The following is a 19348-nucleotide window of genomic DNA, read 5'->3' as shown; positions in this document are numbered from 1 at the left end:
CAAATAGCTCAGAAATACTTCAGCAACCAACAGTTATATCAGCGGCCCCACTGAGCACCGTCCTGCAGTGAGGTTCATTGTGCTCTATAATAGCTGGGACCTGTCTATCTTGATTAGTATGTTTTTAACATTAAGAGGAAAGGTTAACTTGCATGAAAAATCATATTGCAATATTTCCTAGTTTACTAGTTTATAGTCTTCAGCCTTATCAAGGCTATCACACATTTGTCAAAATAATGTGACTACTCAATTTGAACCCGATGCATCCCACTTTTGGTTACATTTGACTGGAGTTATTGATTGGCAGATAAGTTGTCCCGACTATGCTGAGGGACTCACTCTGGCAGCCGTTATGACCTATGGACCATTGATGATGGTCAGGAGTGCTTTTCTCTGTAGCACAAGCTGCTTCCCTTGGCACCTTATTCCCACCCCCATGTGCACACACACAGTTTCAGCTCTTCTCTGGGACTGCTCTGAGCTTCTGTTTCCCATACAGGGACACTGGGAGCCTTCAGCCCAGCACCATGTCTTAACTTTATTTTTATTTTTTTATCTCATGGGACCCCTTTGGCAGACTGCTGAAGACCACAGACTCCTTTTCAGAACAAGGTTTTTAAATGCATAAAATACACAAAAACCAATTATATTGAGATACATACAGTTAACATAATGTTAAAAATTTTTGTACTATAGCAATACACATACTTTTTAATTGACATATGACATAAGATCTAGCTGAGGGTCTATCTAATAACTGCTGTAATGGAAGGTATTTGCATCAACTGTGATGTGATGTAAAAGACCAGTGGGTTCTGCTGGAGACTAAGTCATAGATACTTATCCTACTGTCACTGTGGGATATCCTACATTCATAATGAAAGGAAATGCTAAATATCAGAGGTTAGCGAAAATAAAAATGTAAAATTTTTTGTTATCCAAATTCACAGTATCCTTGAATTTTCTCTCCCCTGATGAAGAACTACTACAGGATCAAGTCGCCCCAGTGGCCTCAATAGAGGCCTCACCCCAGGACCTGGAGGCAGAGCCTGAGGCCACCCACACTGAGCTCAGAACTGCCTCTAGGCCGGAAGTTCTTCCAACTAGTCCTGGGAATTTGTGGGCTGGGAAGGGTTCCCGAACTTCGTGGGTTCATTTTAAACATTTTAAACAACCCATCCTTTACTGTTGATGGGGCTTCTCAGCCTCACAACACCTGGAGACCAGGTTTTAAATTGGGGACACCAGTGTGACTTCTCCCACATGCTCCCCTTTTCACCTGGGCACAGATCCCTGGATACTCTGGGCCAAGGCTGAGTTTCAGTTTTCTCCTCTGCAAAAAGAAAATACCCATCTCATGGGATTGACAGGAGGCGCAAATGAGATAGTAGCTGTGAGCTGTGATTTGTACATACAGCATTATCAAAGTTTGTGCTATTGTCATTTTTGAGGGCCGAGAACAATCTCTGCATCCCTATTCCCCAGTGTCTGGCAGAAGGCGTTGAGCACTCCATAAACACTTGTGCATAGACAAACACTTGTGGAATGAATGAAAGAAGTCTGAATTTGTACCTGGGCCTCGGTCCGCAAGAATACCCTGCTTAAGTGTTAGGGCCGGCGCCTCACCAACACTTTCCTTTACTAACAGGTAGTAAACGCCTTTCTGGCTCTGTGCCGAATGGCAACCACAATTCACGTGCTTATTTCTAGGAGGACCCCGGGATGGGACTGCTCCGCCCAGGGCTCGTCTGCTTGGCTCTCGCGCCGCTGCTTCAGGGCCAGGTTTGGGGCGGCGGGAGCGGCCAGGGGTGGGCCGGGGAGGGAAGCTCCCCGATGTTCCACGCTAGGCCCGCGGGGAAGGTGCGGGCTGCAGGCCGCGGCTGGCGCGCGAGGAGGGGCCAGAGGGGTGGGGAGGGGCGGGGCCGGCGTCCTCGTCACTTGATAAAACGCCTGCGAGTCTCCAGAGAACAACGGGCTCATTCAGCAGCGGGGAGCTGCCTGCGAGGGGGAGCGGCCAGGCAGAGAGCGCGACTCGTCCCGGGGGTGGGGCCGGACGCAGCGGCTAGAGCCGACGGAGGTGGCCGCGGCGGCAGCAGCGCGGCAGCCTCGAACCCGGCCCGGAGCGCAGGGCGGCCGCCGCACCGCGCAGCTCCCCGCTCCCTCCCCGGTGCGCCGGCCCTCCCATGGCGGCCGCGGGGCAGCTGTGGCTGCTCTACCTGTCGGCGGGGCTCCTGCCCCGGCTCGGCGCTGCCTTCAACTTGGACACCCGCGAGGACAATGTGATCCGGAAAACTGGGGACCCCGGGAGCCTCTTCGGCTTCTCGCTGGCCATGCACTGGCAACTGCAGCCCGAGGATAAGCGGCTGTGAGTTCCCCGACTCTTCCCACCCCCACCCGGGCGCCGGCCCTCGGGTTCCCGCCGGCCGGTCCTACCCCTCCGTTGCCCCCTCCCGGGGACTCCGCCGGCCCGCGCGCTCGGCCCCGGCTCCTCCTTGCGCGGAGCCTCCCCACAGTCATCGCGGGCAGGCGGAGAACCCGAGCGCCGACCCTACGGACCGCGCGGCCCCTGTGCCAGGCGGGTCTGTTCTCCGCCCCGAGAGAGTTTACTTTTTTTTTTTCTTCTTTTTTAAACAAAGTACTTTCCGGCGGTCCTTCCCTCCGGGCATGTTTTCTGGGAACCCGGCAGGTGGCATGCTTCGCTGAGCTTCACGTGTGTGTTTGGGGCGGGGGTGATGTGGGCTGTAGGGTCGCTGTATTCCTGCGGTGGGGTTCCTGGGAGTGTTGCTCCAGGAAGATCCAGGCCTTTTTCAAACTCAGGGACCACCCAGTCAACCCCGCAGACTCGCGCGCCCTGCAGAAGTTGGAAAGTCACTTTTCATTGTGCCCTGCTTGGCCTTCCCAGAAGAGCGGGTGCTCCTGTACGAGATACATTCGCACACCCTCCCTTAAAAGTAAATGGAACTAACCAAGCACCTGCCAGCAGGGCTAGATCCGCAGAAAAAACAAGCCCCTTTGAATGGTGTGCCTGCGCCCCCCCCCCCCCCCCGCCCCGAAGCGCGGGAGACACCCGAGACCCTCTGGGCCCCGGCGTTGGGCAGGCCCAGTGGAGGGGTGATAGCAACATGTCCGATCTGGGCTGGCACTTTGCAAGCCAGGTTTGGAAGTGACATACCCCACTTCCACCACAGCATAGCGGGGCTTCTCCCGGGAGAAAGTGGAGACCGGCACTCTCAGCCTCTCCTTTTTTTTCTTAGTGTTTGGTTCCCACATGATCAAACTATTTAGGTTGGAGAAGGGTGTTTGGGAGCTTAGTCGATTTAATTGTGGTGGGACTGCATCCTTGATCTGTGTGACCGAAAAATAAACTCACCAAGCCCTCCCCCCCCCCCCCCCCCCCCCCGCATTTAACTGAAGCGAGGTCCTTCCAGGACCAACAGAGCGGAGAAAGCAAAGTGCAGCCCCAGTCAAGAGAGGACTTTGTGTTTAAGAGAGGCGAATGGAATTTTAGAGCTGGAGAAAACCCCTTGATTTCAGCAATTAAGAAGTTTGGAATAAGTGAATATTGTGGGTCCCCGGATCTTAGATTATGTGTTGTTGTTGTTGTTGTTTTTTTAATAACACCTGTTAGTTAAGCAAAGGAATTAGCTGGGGGTGGGGAGGCCCTGGCGGGTGGTCTGGCTATTTGGCCAGCTGCTTATACTCTGCTTTGGAAAGAATTGTTAAGCTGTGAATCTGAAATGAAAGGTGGTTTCTGTTAACTCAGTTAATGGAGGACGGTTAGTGTCTCTGGACACTTAGGAGTGCTTAGGTGTGCATCTATCCACATGGAGAATTTGAACTTGTTAGTGCAGAAATGACTGGGCCAGCAGAGGGAATACACTGTCCTTGGCATTTTCTCTCTGCACCAGACGCCTGGCGACTTCCTTGAAATCCTTGTTGGAGCAAATATTGTGAAGGGGAAGTACTGGGGCAAGAACAAATGTTGGGATGGAGATGAGCAAAATGTGGTTTGAGCCAGGAATCTCTGTTGTCACTAAGGTTAGCAGCATGCTTGCTACAACTTGTTACTGCTGGTGGACTTCTCTGCTATTAGAGCTGCTGCAAGTCCTCCGAAGAGGAATAATAGCCTGTGTTTGGGGTGTAATGCCTTCTAGAAATGCTCTTCTTAAAGATTGACAGAGGGTTTGATCAGACCCTCAGACAGGGAGAGGCACATTTTAAGGGGACTGGATCTTTCTCTAGAGCTTAGAGTATGGCAGTAACCACACTCTAGGGGGCTAGGTTTATGTCACATGCCACTCCTTACCCTACTTCTTTTGGTCAAGTATTCCAGCTTCAGGAGCAGCACTGTCCTCTTGGGATAACCAGCACACACAAGCCATACCCACATCCGTTGTTATCTTTGTCAGTAAAGGATGTGGGCGTAAATAACAGCCAGTAAGGTCTGGACCCTATTGGTCCAGTTTCCTAAATTTTACACTGTCTGGACAAGCTCTGTGGGAATATTTCTGGTGAGAAACCTGAACTCATATTCCTTCTCAGCCATTTAGACGCTGTTTTAATTTAAGCCTTAGTTTCTTTATCTGTAAAACAGAGATACTACTGCTTAATAGGGTTGTTGTGAGGATTAAGAGATAACATGCAAAGTACTTAATTCCTGATTGGCCTGGGTACTTGCTGACTAAATGGTAGCCATTAATGGTGATAAACTTAGAAGCAGTAATTGAGTTCCTACTGTGTGCCAGCTACTGTACAGATGTTAAAAATTCTGTGATTCTAAGACTGCCCAAGAGTAAAGCCAAAGGTTATTGTAGTTTGGGTAATTGATGTTTTAAACTTAGTCACATTTATGAAACCCATTTTCTTTCTTAAAAAAAAATTTTTTTTTCTTTATTGATTTTTAGAGAGAGAGGAAGGGAGAGAGAGACAGAAACATCGACAAGAGATTGGCTGCCTCCTGCATGCCCCCAACCGGGGATCAGACCTGGGCACGTGCACTACCGGGAATCGAACCTGTGACCTCTTGGTACATGGGTCAACGCTCAACCACTGACCCACACCGGCTGGGCTGAAACCCATTTTCAAAGCAATTTAACTTTAGTCTGTCTCAATTAGATTTATAACATTAGAAAATGTAGTGAACAAGGGACTTTAAGTTAGGAGAAGTAAAATACCAAAGATGTGTGGGAATACCAGATGCATGCACTGTTCCAGAAATCACCATAGATTTTTCTGGGTTAAATTTTCTACGATGTTATTTAACTATTTAATAACATCTTAAACTCTACTAAAGATTTTATAATAGAATACTATTGTATCTGAGAGCCTTAAAAAAATACTGTATGTTCCTAAAACTTTCAGGACTATAAAACTGAACTGGAGACTGTAAAACTTCACTCAGGTTTTTAGGTTGTATATTAAAGAAGTTTCAGACTCCAAAATATTTAGATGGTTGGCCGAGTTACTGAGGTCAGGGTCTGAACGTCTTTGGAATCTTTCATTTTTCTTAGGTAGTTAAGGTTGAGTCATACACTACTGCTCCCATCCTCCCAAGCCCCAGGTAGAAAGTATGGGATGATATCTGTGGGTATGCCCATCCTGTGAATCATCACTCTTCTGGGAAGTGATGGATCTATGGAGGACTGCAGGGGGAGAGCTATAAGTAATGTTCTTGTGGAATAATTCTGGATTTATCCCAATTTCTTTTGGGGAACTTTCTGATCACTACCTTCCAGAGGCTCTCCAGGCTCACTGCCACTCTGTTCTGACTCTGTGGTGTTTGTTCTGGATTTTTCTCAGAGTTGTGACTCTCCCACTTTAAAAATCATGTTTACTGAACTAGGGCTCAACTCCAGTGATTCTCAACCTTCCTAATGCCGAGACCCTTTAATACAGTTCCTCGTGTTGTGGTGACCCCCAACCATAAAATTATTTTTGTTGCTACTTCATAGCTGTAATTTTGCTACTGTTATGTCTTAGGCGACCCCTGTGAAAGGGTCGTTCGACCCCCAAAGGGGCCATGGCCCACAGGTTGAGAACCGCTGATCTAGTCCGTCTGGCTCTCTTTGTAGATGAAGAAACTGAAGCTGAAAGTTTAAGAAATGTCTCAAGTCTCACAACTGCTTAAGCAGAATCTTAACAGAATCTGGATTTGAACTTGATCATTTTTCTGACTCTGCTCATGCCATCTTTGAAAGGAAAATTCAGGAATGCCCTTCAGATTTAGAGAAATTGGCCAGCATCTGAGTTTTGGAAATGCACTGTTATGTTGATTTACTGAACTGCTTCCCACATGGGTCAGGGCTATCTATTTAAATATCTGTGCTTGGACTTTCTTCCCCTTGGCCCTTAATCCAACTGGCCTTGTATCAGCTTCTGGGACCCTCCTTTGCCTGTCACCCCGCCCCCCTTCTGAACAAGCCCAGTGAGTAGTGACTAGCTAGCCAGGGATCAGAGTTGTCTTCAGGATGTGTACCTAAGCACTTGCTTCCTTGAATTCATTCAGGGTGCATGTGGCCCAGGGCCATCATCCAGGGACTGTGCTGTCACCTTGAGTTCTGAGAGTAGAGAAAGAGCCAAAATGGGCAGGGACACTTAGAAATCGCAGGACACTGCAAGAAAGCAGAAATAAACAAGTTTAATTTTTACCCAAGTAATTTAAATTTATCCACCTAATGACTTAGGGTTGAGAAAAGGGTCAACATTCATATGCTATGACTAATTTGTTGGGAAAGTCAGGTTACAGTGCTTATATAATAGTCTCTCCAATTGTAAAGAAGCCATTGCTCTGTTTTTTAGCTGCATAAATCTCTATTTTAGCATAACAATAATTATTTAATTTAAGCTTTTGTAACCAAATAGTACTGGAACTATGGCATATGGCACCCTTAGGACCTTAGCTCAACATATTATAGTGGGTGGAGTTGACCAGTGAATTACTTGGCACTTTCAAGAGAGACAGTGGAGACATAATGGAAAATGCTATTGTATGCTTAGATGACAGGGTCAGTTTTATGTGGAACACTGATTGGTTCCAAGTCAGCCCATCTTAAAGAACATCATCATAACTTAAGAACTGGTTTAAATTTCTCCTTGAAAGTCTTTTTTGCCCAACCTACACTCCAACACTTTTTTTTTTTTTTAATCCTCATCCGAGGACATTTTTCCATTTTTTGTACAGACAGAGTGGGAGGGAGAGAGAGGAAGAGAGAGAGAAGGAAACATCGATGTGAAAGGGACACATCGAGTGGCTGCCACCCGCACGACCAACCAGGGCCGGGGACAAACTGCAACCGAGGTACATGCCCTTAGCGGAACCGAACCGGGTCTCTCCGGACCGCAGGCCGACGCTCTATCCGCTGAGCCAAACCGGCCAGGGCGACTCCAGCACTTTCTTACTTTGAACGCCTGTAGCACTTAGTCATGTCTGACAGTTCTGATGGTTTTCTGTTTAGCTGTTACCTACCCTTTTCAGAGGGTGATCCAATCTCTTATGTTCATTTCTTTGCCTGATAACACCTCGCATGTGCCTTGCAAATACAATGGAATCATGTCATCCACTCAATTTAACTTGTGAAATCGATTCTTCCAGCTCAAGGTAGAGAGAGTAAGAAATCCCTTTATTTGACCCTTTGCCCTCCCTGCTCAAAGTAGCCCTTGGCCACTGCTGGCCCCAGGGAAAGGAAAGCTATAGTCATAATACAAAGAGATGCCCAAGATGGTAATTCTTGGTTTTCGAGTTATCAAGGGCCCAGGTCCTAGCTAAAGGATTTTCACAAGTGATGTTTAATTACATTTGACTTTTGCCTTAAACGCAGACTTAGGAACTTAACCCCAGAAATGCAGGCTGACCTGTACTATAGGGAACACTCAGGATATGTTGGTTGTTATAAACCAAATAGAAAAGGATGTCTATGGACTAGATCCTGAAAGCAATTTGACAAGGGTGTGGGGGTCAAATGGGAGTAAGTATGTGAGGGCACTTGTGCAATGTCTGAAGCTTTAGTTAAGGACAGTAAGGGAATCTTGGATACATACATGTATCTCTTTAAGTGGAATGGTGGGGAAGCTGCTGAGCCGTCCAGTGAGAGCTGTGGAATGGTAACTCTGGTAGACCATGTCATGTGCTGGAGCCAGAGTTTCTACAGCCCCTCTGGAGGGTGGTCAGATTGAGCCCTGCAGTAATGGGCACCAGGGGCAGGGCCAGCCCCTGCTGCTTGTCTTACTCTTCTGTGTTTGGGTACACTTTTAGAATCAAACCTGGCTGGTCATCAAGAAAGCGTGGGGAAATTCTTTTCAAAAAATATACTTCTAGGCTCAGGCCAGATCAGTTTTACCAGATGTGATCAATTTCCATAGACGTGATCCAAGAATCTGTTAAAGTTTTCTAGGTTCGAGCTAAATGAGCTTTCCTTTTTATATACAGAAGGTAGCATAATATGGTAGATAAGAGTGGGCTCTGGAGCTAGAGTCTAGATCTCAGCTATAGTCTAAAGCTAACTGGGATCAAATCCTTCATTTTACCAGCTGTGACATTGTGCAAAATTCCTACAGTTCTGCACCCCGTTCCAATGTGGGGGGTTTTCCCCACACACCACCAAACAATTCCCAGACACTAGCTGGGTATCCTACAATATGACTCAATTCTGACACTACCTGGAAGTAGCATCAGATCCCACAGGTTAAGGGCTCAGTACTACAAGACTGCCTTCCCCCCACTTCAGGTACTAGTTGTAAGTCCAGGTTGTCTGATGGACCACCTACAGATTGGAGGTTACCATGACCTAGATCCTTGGGTTCAATTAATTTGCTAGAGTGGCTCACAGAACTCAGGGAAACATTTTACTTACTAGATGGCCAGTTTACTATTAAAAGATACTAACTCAGGAATGGCCAGATGGAGGAGATGCAGAGGGCAGGCTGTGGGGAAAGGGCACAGAGCTTCCATGTTCTCTCTGAGCATACTGCTCTCCCCAGATTTCCATGTGCTTACAACCTGGAAGTTCTCCAGATTCCATCCCTTAGGATTTTTATTGAGGCTTCTTTGCATAGGTATAATTGATGAAGTCATTGGTGTTTGAACTCAACTTCTAGCCCCTGTCCCCTCCCAGGAGGTCAGGGATGTGGTATTGAAAGTTCTAACCCTCTTTCGAAGTGTTTGGTTTTCCTGCCCCAATTCTTAGGTACTTTCCTAACATCATCTCATTAACATATCAGAAGATAATTATCATCACTCCCACCACTTGGGAAATTCTAAGGGTTTTAGAAGCCCTGTGACAGAAACAGGGATAAAGACCAAATATAGATGTTTATTATAAATCATAATACTTGTATATTTTTATAAGTCAATACCTAACCCCTCTAGGCCTGTCTTCCCTCAGCTGTAAAGTGAGGATAATTGTACCTTAGACTAGTTCTGGCCCAGAGTAAGCAATTTTGTGTTTGTTAAATAAATGTGGAAACCAAGGCTATAAGAGGTGAAGTGGTTGTAAATCCACACATGCCATGCTTCCTGGCCTGTGCAGTGTGTAGATTTTTAACTTTTAGCAGATTTTGGTTTGTCAAACTGGTGCTTAGAACAGCAAACCGTGATCTCGAGGAGCTAAGCTAAGAGACTAATTGTCAATTAGGCCTGAACTGGGGCAGGCAGGTCGGCTCTTCACCCGTGTTGGTCCCTGTGGCCTGATGGTCATCTAATCTGCTGCTGTCGGTTTTTTCCGTTTAGATAAACAAGACAGGACAGTTCTAACTCAGTTTAGCTATTCCAAGGTTAGCATGTTTGCAGAGTGACACTTTTCACAGGCCACGGTATAGCAGCAGACCTTACACACACACACACACACACACCCCACCCCACCCCACCCCCCGATTGCAGTGTTGGATACTTTTATCACTTCATCTAATTCCAAATTGGCAAAAAGACTTTAGATAACTTAAGTCTCTAAAGCCAACTATGTGGTGGAGAAGACTGTTCTGAATTAGGGGAACGGGGAAGGTGCCATGGAAGCAGCTGTAGGAGGCAAAGACCAGCGACACGGAGCCATGGATGTCTGCTCATGTGTTTATTTGCCAACTGGCTAGATGTATTTTGCATGTCATACAATCCAAAGAACGCCATTTCAGCTATAGTATAAGAAAAACCTTTTAGAGCAGCAGGCTTTCTAGGTTTGGGCGTATAGAAATGAAAATAAACTTTGCAATAATTTGGAAGGGCACATTGGTTAGTGATAGGAAGAATAAACGAAACACAGGGTAATGCCTGTTTACCCAGGGTCTGTGTTTGCTTAGTGTGGTCATATCAATGTCACTGCAGTTTCTTCATTCTGAAAAGGACATTCATTTGTACTGAGGTTATTTTAATTGTGTGTGTGTGAGATACAGATGATAATAAACATTTCAGACCCAGAGGGTAGGATGTCATTGAAGCATAAGTCTTCTGAGCCAGTTGACCATTTTCTCCTGGCAGAATCAGAGTCCTGTTCTTCAGGACATATGACCATTGTTCAAGTGGTCAGTCTTCTGTGGACCCGACAAAGCTACGTGATGTAAAGTTACCTAGAAGATCCTCAGCGAAGCGTGTCGCAGCCAGAGATGTGGGATGGTTGTTCCCTAGTGTGGGGCAGCCCATGTGGCAGCACTGGGAGTTTGAAGTTTTGTTCTTGCTGAGGAGTGAGAGGTCCTGCCTGGGCCCTTTCCCATTGATACATCTTGTCAAATGATGGCTGGACCTCCTGACCCCCCTTCACTGGCAGGGTAGTTCTCTTTGTCCTTTGAGAAGAAAAGGTGTTTTGAAGTTCTGAGATGGGAATGTTTAGACATCTATAAGGCTCTGGAGAGATTGGAGATATATAGCAAATATATTTAAAATAACCAGGATGAGTGTATTGATTATGGCTGAAGGAATCCAGCTTCGCTGAGACACAAACCTAAGCGTTTGCAAATAAGGAAAAGCTTAAAGAGGCTCAGAGGCGATCAGGTGGATGTGCAGAGACATGATTCTAGGTAAATGGCGTTTGCCACGGAGGCCTTGTGACTGCTAGGGAGACTGGGCTTACGTGCTAACTTAGGAAAAATTGAGCTGGCTTTAAGATCTGGGTGTTGAAAAGGTCTATGAGCTCACAAGTGTAAAAAGAGATGGATCTGGACCCCGGTGGGCCTTCCAGAGACTTGCAGACAGAGGACCTGGGGAAGACTGAGGGAGCGGCCCACTGAATTAGATGGTCCAGAGCTCAAGGGAGGCCTGGGGCAGCGGGCTGGGGCCGCTGGAGAAGTGCTCTAATGATCAGAACGATAAAGCCATTCGGATACCCTGTTAGATCAGCCAGTCTGGAAAGAAAGGTCCTTTCTAAGCCTTGTATTATATGTAGAAAGTGCCCAAGTCTGCAGTAGAGATTAACTGAGGAAGGTGTGGGAGTGTGGAGAGGCATCCTGGGGACCCTCACTCAGAATGACCCCAGGAGGTGAGTGCTGGGAAACAGTGACCCCCCAGCTTAGCAGTGCCAACAGCCCGAAGCCATCTGAGAAGGTTTTTCACTATCACAAGATGAGAAATTGGTCTTCTGTAAGCTCATTTATTTCTGTGTGTGTATGTAAAAGTGTAAATTTTATATTTCAACATAAAAGAAATAGGGATTTTTAGCCCTGGCCAGTTTTGCTCAGTGGTTAGAGCATCGGCCTGCGGTCCAGAGAGACCCGGGTTCGGTTCCCGCTAAGGGCGTGTACCTCGGTTGCAATTTGTCCCCGGCCCTGGTTGGTCGTGGGGGTAGCAGCCACTCAATGTGTCCCTTTCACGTCGATGTTTCTCTCTCTCTCTCTCTCTCTCCCCCTCCCACTCTATCTGAACAAAAAAATGGAAAAGTGTCCTTGGGTGAGGATAAAAAAATGAAAGTGTGTAATTCAGTGGTTTAAAAAAAAAGAAATAGGGATTTTTATCTTTGCTTGAACATGAGGAACAAGTAAAAACTTGGAGGGAAATCGGCTCTGGACCCACTAGAGAAACCTTAACCACTTTTTTAGGTTTTCCCATAGAAGTTGTTAGTTCAGCAGATACCTGTTGATCATTTACTAGGTATTAGGCATTGTTCTGCTGCTGGAGCTATAGCAGCAAACAAAATGGATAAAATCCCTGCTTAGGTTCTGGTGAGGGAGACAGACAAAATAAATAGGGTATTATATAGATGGTAATAAGTGATAGGGAGGAAAATAAAGTGGAGAAATAGAAGGGAGTGGGACTTGGGTGGGAAGTGATCGACAGTAGGTCAGTCAGAGGAGGCTTCACGGAGAAGATGTAAGTACGAGGCATGTCAATATTGGCGGGAAAGGCATTTCTGGCATCGAGAACAGCAAGTGCATAGGCCCTGAGGCAGAAGCATGCCCCAGCATGTTCAAGAACAGCAAGGAGGCCAGTAGTCCCCCAGGAGGCAAATTGTGTAAGGTTTTATGGTGATTGAAGGACTTTGGCTTTTAGTTGTGAATGTGATGGGGAGCCATTGGAGTATTCTAAGACGAGTATGACATGATCTGACTTAGACTGTAAGTGGATTTCTCTGGATTATTGAGAATAGACTGTATGAGGGCAAGGATAGATGTAGTGATGTTAATTAGGAGGCTCCTGTAATGATAGAGAAGAGACGATGATGGTTTGGACCAACATGGTAGCAGTGAAGATAGCGAGAAGTGGTTGGATTGTGAACATATTTTGTAGAGTCAACAGGATTTCCTACGGACTAGATATTAAGTGAGAGAGAGTAGAAAAGAGTATCTGCCAGGTTTTTACTTGAGCAGCTGGAAGGATGAGAACTGAGATAATGGTTTAGGGAGGACCGTAAGAGGAATAGATACTGGGGGAAGATCAGGGTTTGATTTTAGACGTGTTGGGTCTGAGATGTCTAGACACCCAGGTGGAGTTGTCGAGTACGCAGTTAAATAAGAGTCTGAAGTTCAGGTGGGACGCTTTGGATTGGAGATGCAAACAGTGGAGTCACTGGCTTCGAGGTTGCATCCGGAGTGAAGGACTGAAGGATGTGATACCGAGGGAGCGAGGACTGAGCTGTGGGCACTCCCATGCAGGGTGAGGAGGTCGGGGGAGCCAGCCTTGGAGACCGAGGAGATGTGCTATCCTGGAAGTATTTTAGGAGTGATCCTTCATTGTGTCATAGGACACTGAGAACTGATCCCTGCCACAGCAATGTGGAGGCCATCAGTGACCTTACCGGCGGAGGAAGGCTGGGAGCTGGGCTTGGTTGGAGTAGGCTGGCAAGAGGATAGAAGAAGGATTGGAGACAAAGAATAGCAACTTTAAGTTTTGCTGAAGAGAGAACAAGCGCAAAGGGGGAAAAAGGGTAAAGAGGGCATTTTATTATTTTTAAAAAGTCCTCACCTGAGGATATGCTATTGATTTAAGAGAGAGAGAGAAAGAAAAAGAAAGAGAAACATCAGTCGGTTGCCTCCCATATGCGCCCTGACCAGGGATTGAGTTTACAACCTAGGTGTGTGCCCTGACCGGGAATCAAACCAGCAACCTTTTGGTGCAGGTGCGTGGGGCATGGGGCAACGCTCTAACCAACTGAGCCACACCGGCCAGGGCTTATCATTTGCTTTTAAGATGGGGGGAAATTATAGTGAGCTGGTTGGTTGATGCTGACTCAGTAGGAAAGGAAAAATGAATGCAGGAGAGTGGGTGAGCCGGTGTGATGTCTGTGAGTCGGGAGAGGGATATGTCAGTGGAGGGATAGGCCTAGTTACCACATCACAGGGGCACCGATGAGGTAGGTGGAAGATTGTGAGGTTTTTTTTCCTGGTTGCTTCTAATTTCTTGGTGAATGACAACAGATCATTAGTTCCAAGCTATTCAAAATGTGTGTAGAAGTTTGCCTTGTATGAGTAACAACTCCATTCTAGAATTAGAGGGATGTGGGGATTGAATCCCAGCCTTTTCATGTTCTGTGGACTTGACCTTGGGCAGGTTACTTGTCCTCATCAGTAATATGGAGGTATGAATAGGACCAACCCCCTAGGTTGTGCAGATTAAAGCAGGAATATAAAGCACTTAGCATAGTGCCTGGCATGTCCGGTGAATATCAGTGGTGGTAGGTGTCTTAATGTAAAATAGGAATATAATTTTCTCACATGGGGGAGTTTTTATAGCCATTTATCTTTACAGTCTGGGGGACAGCAGCCCTTAGGGATCAGGTCAAAGGTAAGGTTGCCCCATGGTTGGGGCTGCAACCAGAGTTGGAGCAGTTCATAGGCAGATGGGACTGTAACCTTGTCTTTAAGAGAGGAAGGGAAAATGTGGGGCTTGGAAGAAGGAAGAGAAAATGGCAACACATCAAAACCCTCCAAGAATCTCAAGTTCCCCCTGGCTGGCGTGGCTCAGTGGTTGAACATTGACCCACGTACCAAGAGATTGCCGGTTTGATTTTCGGTCAGGGCACATGCTCAGGTTGTGGGCGCGATCCCCAGTGGGGGGCATGCAGGAGGCAACCAATGGATGTTCTCTCTCATTGATGTTTCTGTCTTTTTCCCTCTCCCTTCCTCTCTCTCTCAAATCAATAAAGAAAAAAATTTTTTAAAAAAGTATCTCAAATTTCTTATGCTATATTCATGGTGCAGAGAACCCCCACTTTTTATTTTGTTAAATTCTTATGAGACTCATTTGGGGTGTTGAGTGAACATTTCCCATGTGAACCTGGTACCGTCTGGAACAGCACGGTGTCCGTGTGTACTCCAGGCCAGGTAGACACCAGGGCCTCGGCAGGTAGGCCTGTGCTGTGCAGGGCGGAAGTGAGCTGGGAACAGAGTAGGGGCCCCAGGACCTTGCTTCGTGTTCCTGCTGGCCTGGTCGGTTATTGTCTTTGTGACCCTGGCCAACATGTGCAAGGGCTCACAGTATGCCATGCAAATAAATGACTCATGGCCTTGTTGAATGGTCAGGAATGTACCAAAGAGCACCGGGTTCTACACACGGCCGGTTTCCAGTCTCTGCTTTCACGACAAGTAGTACAAGCTGAAGCGGCAGCCTTGGTAAATCTGAATCTGAAAGGATATAGAGTACCTCTGAAATTATGTAAGAGTATGATAATCAGGACTTTAGCATTATTTTCCTGGGGCGTGCCACAAATTAAACATTGAATGTCTTCCAGAGGTATCTTGATGGTGAGTTATTTTTTTATTTTTATTTTTTTAATCCTCACCTGAGGATTTTTTTTCTCATTTATCTTCCGACAGAGTGGGAGGGAGGAAAAGAGGGAGGGAGGGCGAGAGAGAGAAAGAAAGAGAAAGAGAAACATCCACGTGAGAGAGACACATTGACTGGTTGCCTCCCACACGACCCTGACTAGGGCCTGGGACCGAACTGTAACCAAGGTATGTGCCCCTGACCAGAATCGAACCTACGAATCTTTGGTCCTCAGGCTGACACTAACCACTGAACAAAACTGCCCAGGACTATTTTTATTTTTTTTAAATCCTCGCCCAAGGATATTTTTTTCTGTTCATTTTTATTTATTTATTAAAATTTTTTTTTCTTTATTAATTTTAGAGGGAGAGGGAGAGAGAGAGAAACATTGATGAGAGAGAACATCCATTGGCCACCTCCTGCATGCCCACCACCAGGGATCGGGCCCACAACCTGGGCATATGTCCTGACTGGGAATCGAACCAGTGACCTCCTGGTACATGGGTTGACGCTCAACCACTGAGCCACACCGGCTGGGCTCTGTTGATTTTTATTTATTTATTTTTTATTTATTTATTTTTTCCAAATCTTTATTGTTGGATGAATAATGTATTGCAGATATTCCACATTTCCCTCCCATTGACCCCCTCCTCCCCACTCCCGCCCCCCCTCCCACCTTTTCCCACACTGTTGTCTGTGACCATTGGTTATGCATATAAATTCTTTGGTTTATTTCTTCCCATCCCCCCAACCCCTTTCCCTTTGAGGTTTGTCAGTCTAGCAATGAATTTGTGCTTCTTAATCCTTCACCTTTTTCACCCATTCCCCCAACCCCCCTCCCAACGGCAACCAACAAAATGTTCTCTGTATCTATGAGAATGTTTCTGTTCTACCTGTTCATTTTGTTTGTAGATTCCATTGTTGATAGATATGTATTCATTGCCATTTTGTTTGTTCATATATTTTATCTTTTTCTTCAAAAAGACCCTTCATCATTTCATATAATAACGGTTTGGTAGTGATGAACTCCTTTAACTTTTTCTTGTCTGGGAAAGTTTTTGTATGTCCATCGATTCTAAATGACAGCTTTGCAGGATAGAGTAATTTTTGTTGTAGGTTCTTGGTTTTCATCACTCTGAATATTTCTTGCCACTCCCTTCTGGCCTGCAAAGTTTCTTTTGAGAAATCAGCTGACAGCCTAATGGGAACTGCCTTGTAGGTAACTAGCTGCCTTTCTCTTGCTGCTTTTAAGATTCTCTCTTTGTCTTGAACCTTTTGCATTTTGATGATGATGTGTCTTGGTGTGGGCCTGTTGGGGTTCATCTTGTTTGGGACTCTCTGTGCTTCCTGGACTTGTATGTCTGTTTCCTTCACCAAGTTAGGAAAGTTTTCTGCCATTATTGTTTCAAACAGGTTTTCGATTTCTTGTTCTCTCTCTTCTCCTTCGGGCACCCCCAAGATGCGAATGTTGGCACGCTTGAAGTTGTCCCAGAGGCTATTTACACTATCCTCATTTTTTTGGATTCTTTTTTCTTTTTGCTGTTCTGATTGGGGATTTTTTGCTTCCTTATATTCCAAATCGATGGTTTGCTCCTTGGATTTACATACTCTATTATTGAAGCTGTGTAAATTATTCTTTATTTCAGTTAATGCCTCCTTCAATTCTAACTGTGTATCCATGATTTCTAACTGGTCCTTTTTTATGCTCTTGAGGCCCTCCCTAAGTTCACTGAGGTTCTCACTAAGTTCATTGAGCATCCTTATAAGCAGTATTTTGAACTCAGTATCTGTTAGGTTGCTTATCTCCATTTCGCTTAGTTCTTTTCTTGGGGTTTTTTTCTGTTCTTTCATTTGGGACCTGTTTCTTTGTCTCCTCATTTTGGCTGCCTCCCTGTGTTTGTTTCAGTGTATTACTTAATGAGAGGTATGGGGCTCGCTGAGACCAGATGCTGCTCATTTGAAAGAATTTAGGAAAAACCTGAAGCAGGATCTAAGACAGGCCAATCCTATGGTTAAGCAAGTGGCAACAGCTTGGGTGGGCTTGAAAGTTGGGTGGGGCGGGGCAGGGCCTCAGGGAGTCAGCAGGGCGGGGCTACCAGTGTGAGCCAGGTTGCTGGAGTCCCAGATATGGAGACTGTCTGCTGCCCCCAGGAAGGGCTCACCAAAGGAACAAAGGCCTCTGACAGCACGGTTGTCCCCGAGAAAGCCCCCTCTCCAGCCCTCGCTCCAGTGCCAAACAGCTCAGTTCTTCCCTGTGTGTCTCTGGCGCCCCTCGAGCTGCCTCCCCTCCGAGCTTAGAGGGAGAGAGTCCGATAAATCCGTGCACGGGCCCTTTAAGGAGCTGCCTGGGGCTCCAGTCGCTTCAGCCTCCCTGAGCCTCAGTTCCCGCTGGTTTTTCCAGCTAGAAGTTATGGGGACTTCTCTTCCTGGCACTGGAACACTGAGCGGGGCACCTGGTGTGGGACGGGGACCCCTCAGTCCTCAGGAAGGACCTTCCCAGCCAAGGTGTCCTCCTGATTTTTATCCGCCACACGTGGGTGTGGGACCAGCCCGTCCGCCTCCGCCCCTCCTACCAGTCTGGATGTGGCTGCTGCTTTAATTCCGTAGTTGTGGGACTTCCATTCAGCTCGATGTCAGGTGGTTTTGAATGATGGTTGTTCTGTAGTTTAGTTGTAACTTTGATGTGGTTGTGGGAGGATGCGATACCGTTTACCTACCCGCCATCTTGACCGGAAGTGTCTGATTTTTATTTTTATTTATTTATTTTTTTTGGTGGCATGTGCCCCTAGCAGGAACCGAACCCAGGATTCTCTGGTCTGCAGGCCAACGCTCAACTGCTGAGCCAAACTGGCCAGGGCTCTGTTGATTTTTAGAGAGAGTGAAAGGGAGGGAGGGAGAGAGGGTGGGGAAGAGAGAAAGAGAAACATCAATGTGAGAGAGAATCATCAATTTGTCGCCTCCTGCATGTGCCCCATCCAGGACTGGGGATCAAACCTGCAGCCCAGGTATGTGCCTTTGGGAATCAAACCTAAGACCCTTTGGTTTGAGGGTCAGCGCTCTATCCACTGAGCAACATCAGCCAGGTCAAGTTATTATTTTTTCTAACTTCTTTCATTATAGTGCAGAATGGACTGTGTAAGTTTTTACTATAGAACAGGAGGCTTTAAAGACATTTCAAACTTTTGGTGGTCACTTTGTTTGAGCTGTACCCCCCACACTCATTCACCTTCCTCCGTGCTTTTTTGAAAATAGTTGAGAAGCACCGACCAGCCCAGCCTTTTCTCTGCAGAGGGATAACTAAAACCTGGAAAAGTCAAGTGACAGCTAGGTGGTGGCCACATGGGCCCTGAGACCTAGCTGCCTGATTGCCCAGTTTACCTATAATATAGACTTCTATTTGGTGAAGTAGCCTATTCTTGGAATGAAAACCTATGCTGCATACTCTTGCCATTAATAGAACAGTATCTTACATTTAAATGTCTCCCCACATAATGGCCTTGGAGGTGATACCAAATATGTAGCCACTGTTGCCCTTTGCCCCTGCTAATTGAGGGCACTTCAGATGACCATAGCATTTTTTTTCAGCTGAGTCTCAGAGTTCTGCAGGTCAGCATTAGTTAGCCCCTGCTGATGTGTGGCTGTTTGCACACGAGGCAACACCTGTTTGCCCTCTTGGCTTGGCCAAATCCCCTGCACACAGAAGATAGTCCAGAAATGTCTGCCGACGGATATTATCCCTGCTGGCTTGTGAGCTTCCTACGAGCTAGGCTGACAGCTTGTCCATTTCTGGTTCAAATCCCCTAGCCAGAAATGGGTACCTAATAAATATTTGTTGAGCTCTTTGAGTTGATTTAATTTCCCAAATGCAGTAAAGCCTGCTAGAGAACAAGAAGTGGTATGGCAGTTTCTTTAGAATGAGCCTCTACACCCTGGTGGTGGTGGTTCTCTTCTCCCATTGTGGTACAATTCACATAACATAAAGTGTATTGCCTTGTCCATTTCTAAGTGTACAGTTCAGTAGTGTTACGTATCTTCACATGGTTGTGAATACCCTGGTACTTCTTAAACTTGTTTTAAAGTGGCCAGAAATCAGGCTCTTTAATAGGGCTCCATGTTATGAGGCCATGAAATACTGATAAACTAAACTTAAAGTAACTGAACATAGAATTG

General features: G+C 46.3%; 1 protein-coding gene across 2 annotated transcripts in view; it reads left to right on the top strand.

Annotated features, from left to right (window-relative positions):
- The first annotated feature begins 1972 nt into the window (after positions 1-1972).
- Positions 1973-19348, top strand: part of ITGA6 (integrin subunit alpha 6) — a 77333-nt gene continuing 59957 nt past the window's right edge. For both annotated transcript variants that reach the window (XM_036254100.1, XM_036254101.1), the window contains exon 1: positions 1973-2365. In XM_036254100.1, the coding sequence (XP_036109993.1) occupies positions 2184-2365 (182 nt within the window). In that variant the 5' untranslated portion in view covers positions 1973-2183. The remainder of the gene's footprint in view (positions 2366-19348) is intronic.

The sequence above is a fragment of the Molossus molossus genome, unplaced genomic scaffold (assembly GCF_014108415.1).
Source record: "Molossus molossus isolate mMolMol1 unplaced genomic scaffold, mMolMol1.p scaffold_m16_p_11, whole genome shotgun sequence".
NCBI classification, from domain to species: domain Eukaryota; kingdom Metazoa; phylum Chordata; class Mammalia; order Chiroptera; family Molossidae; genus Molossus; species Molossus molossus.
The sequence above is the reverse complement of the archived record's forward strand: the minus strand, read 5'-3'. Positions and strand labels throughout refer to the sequence as shown.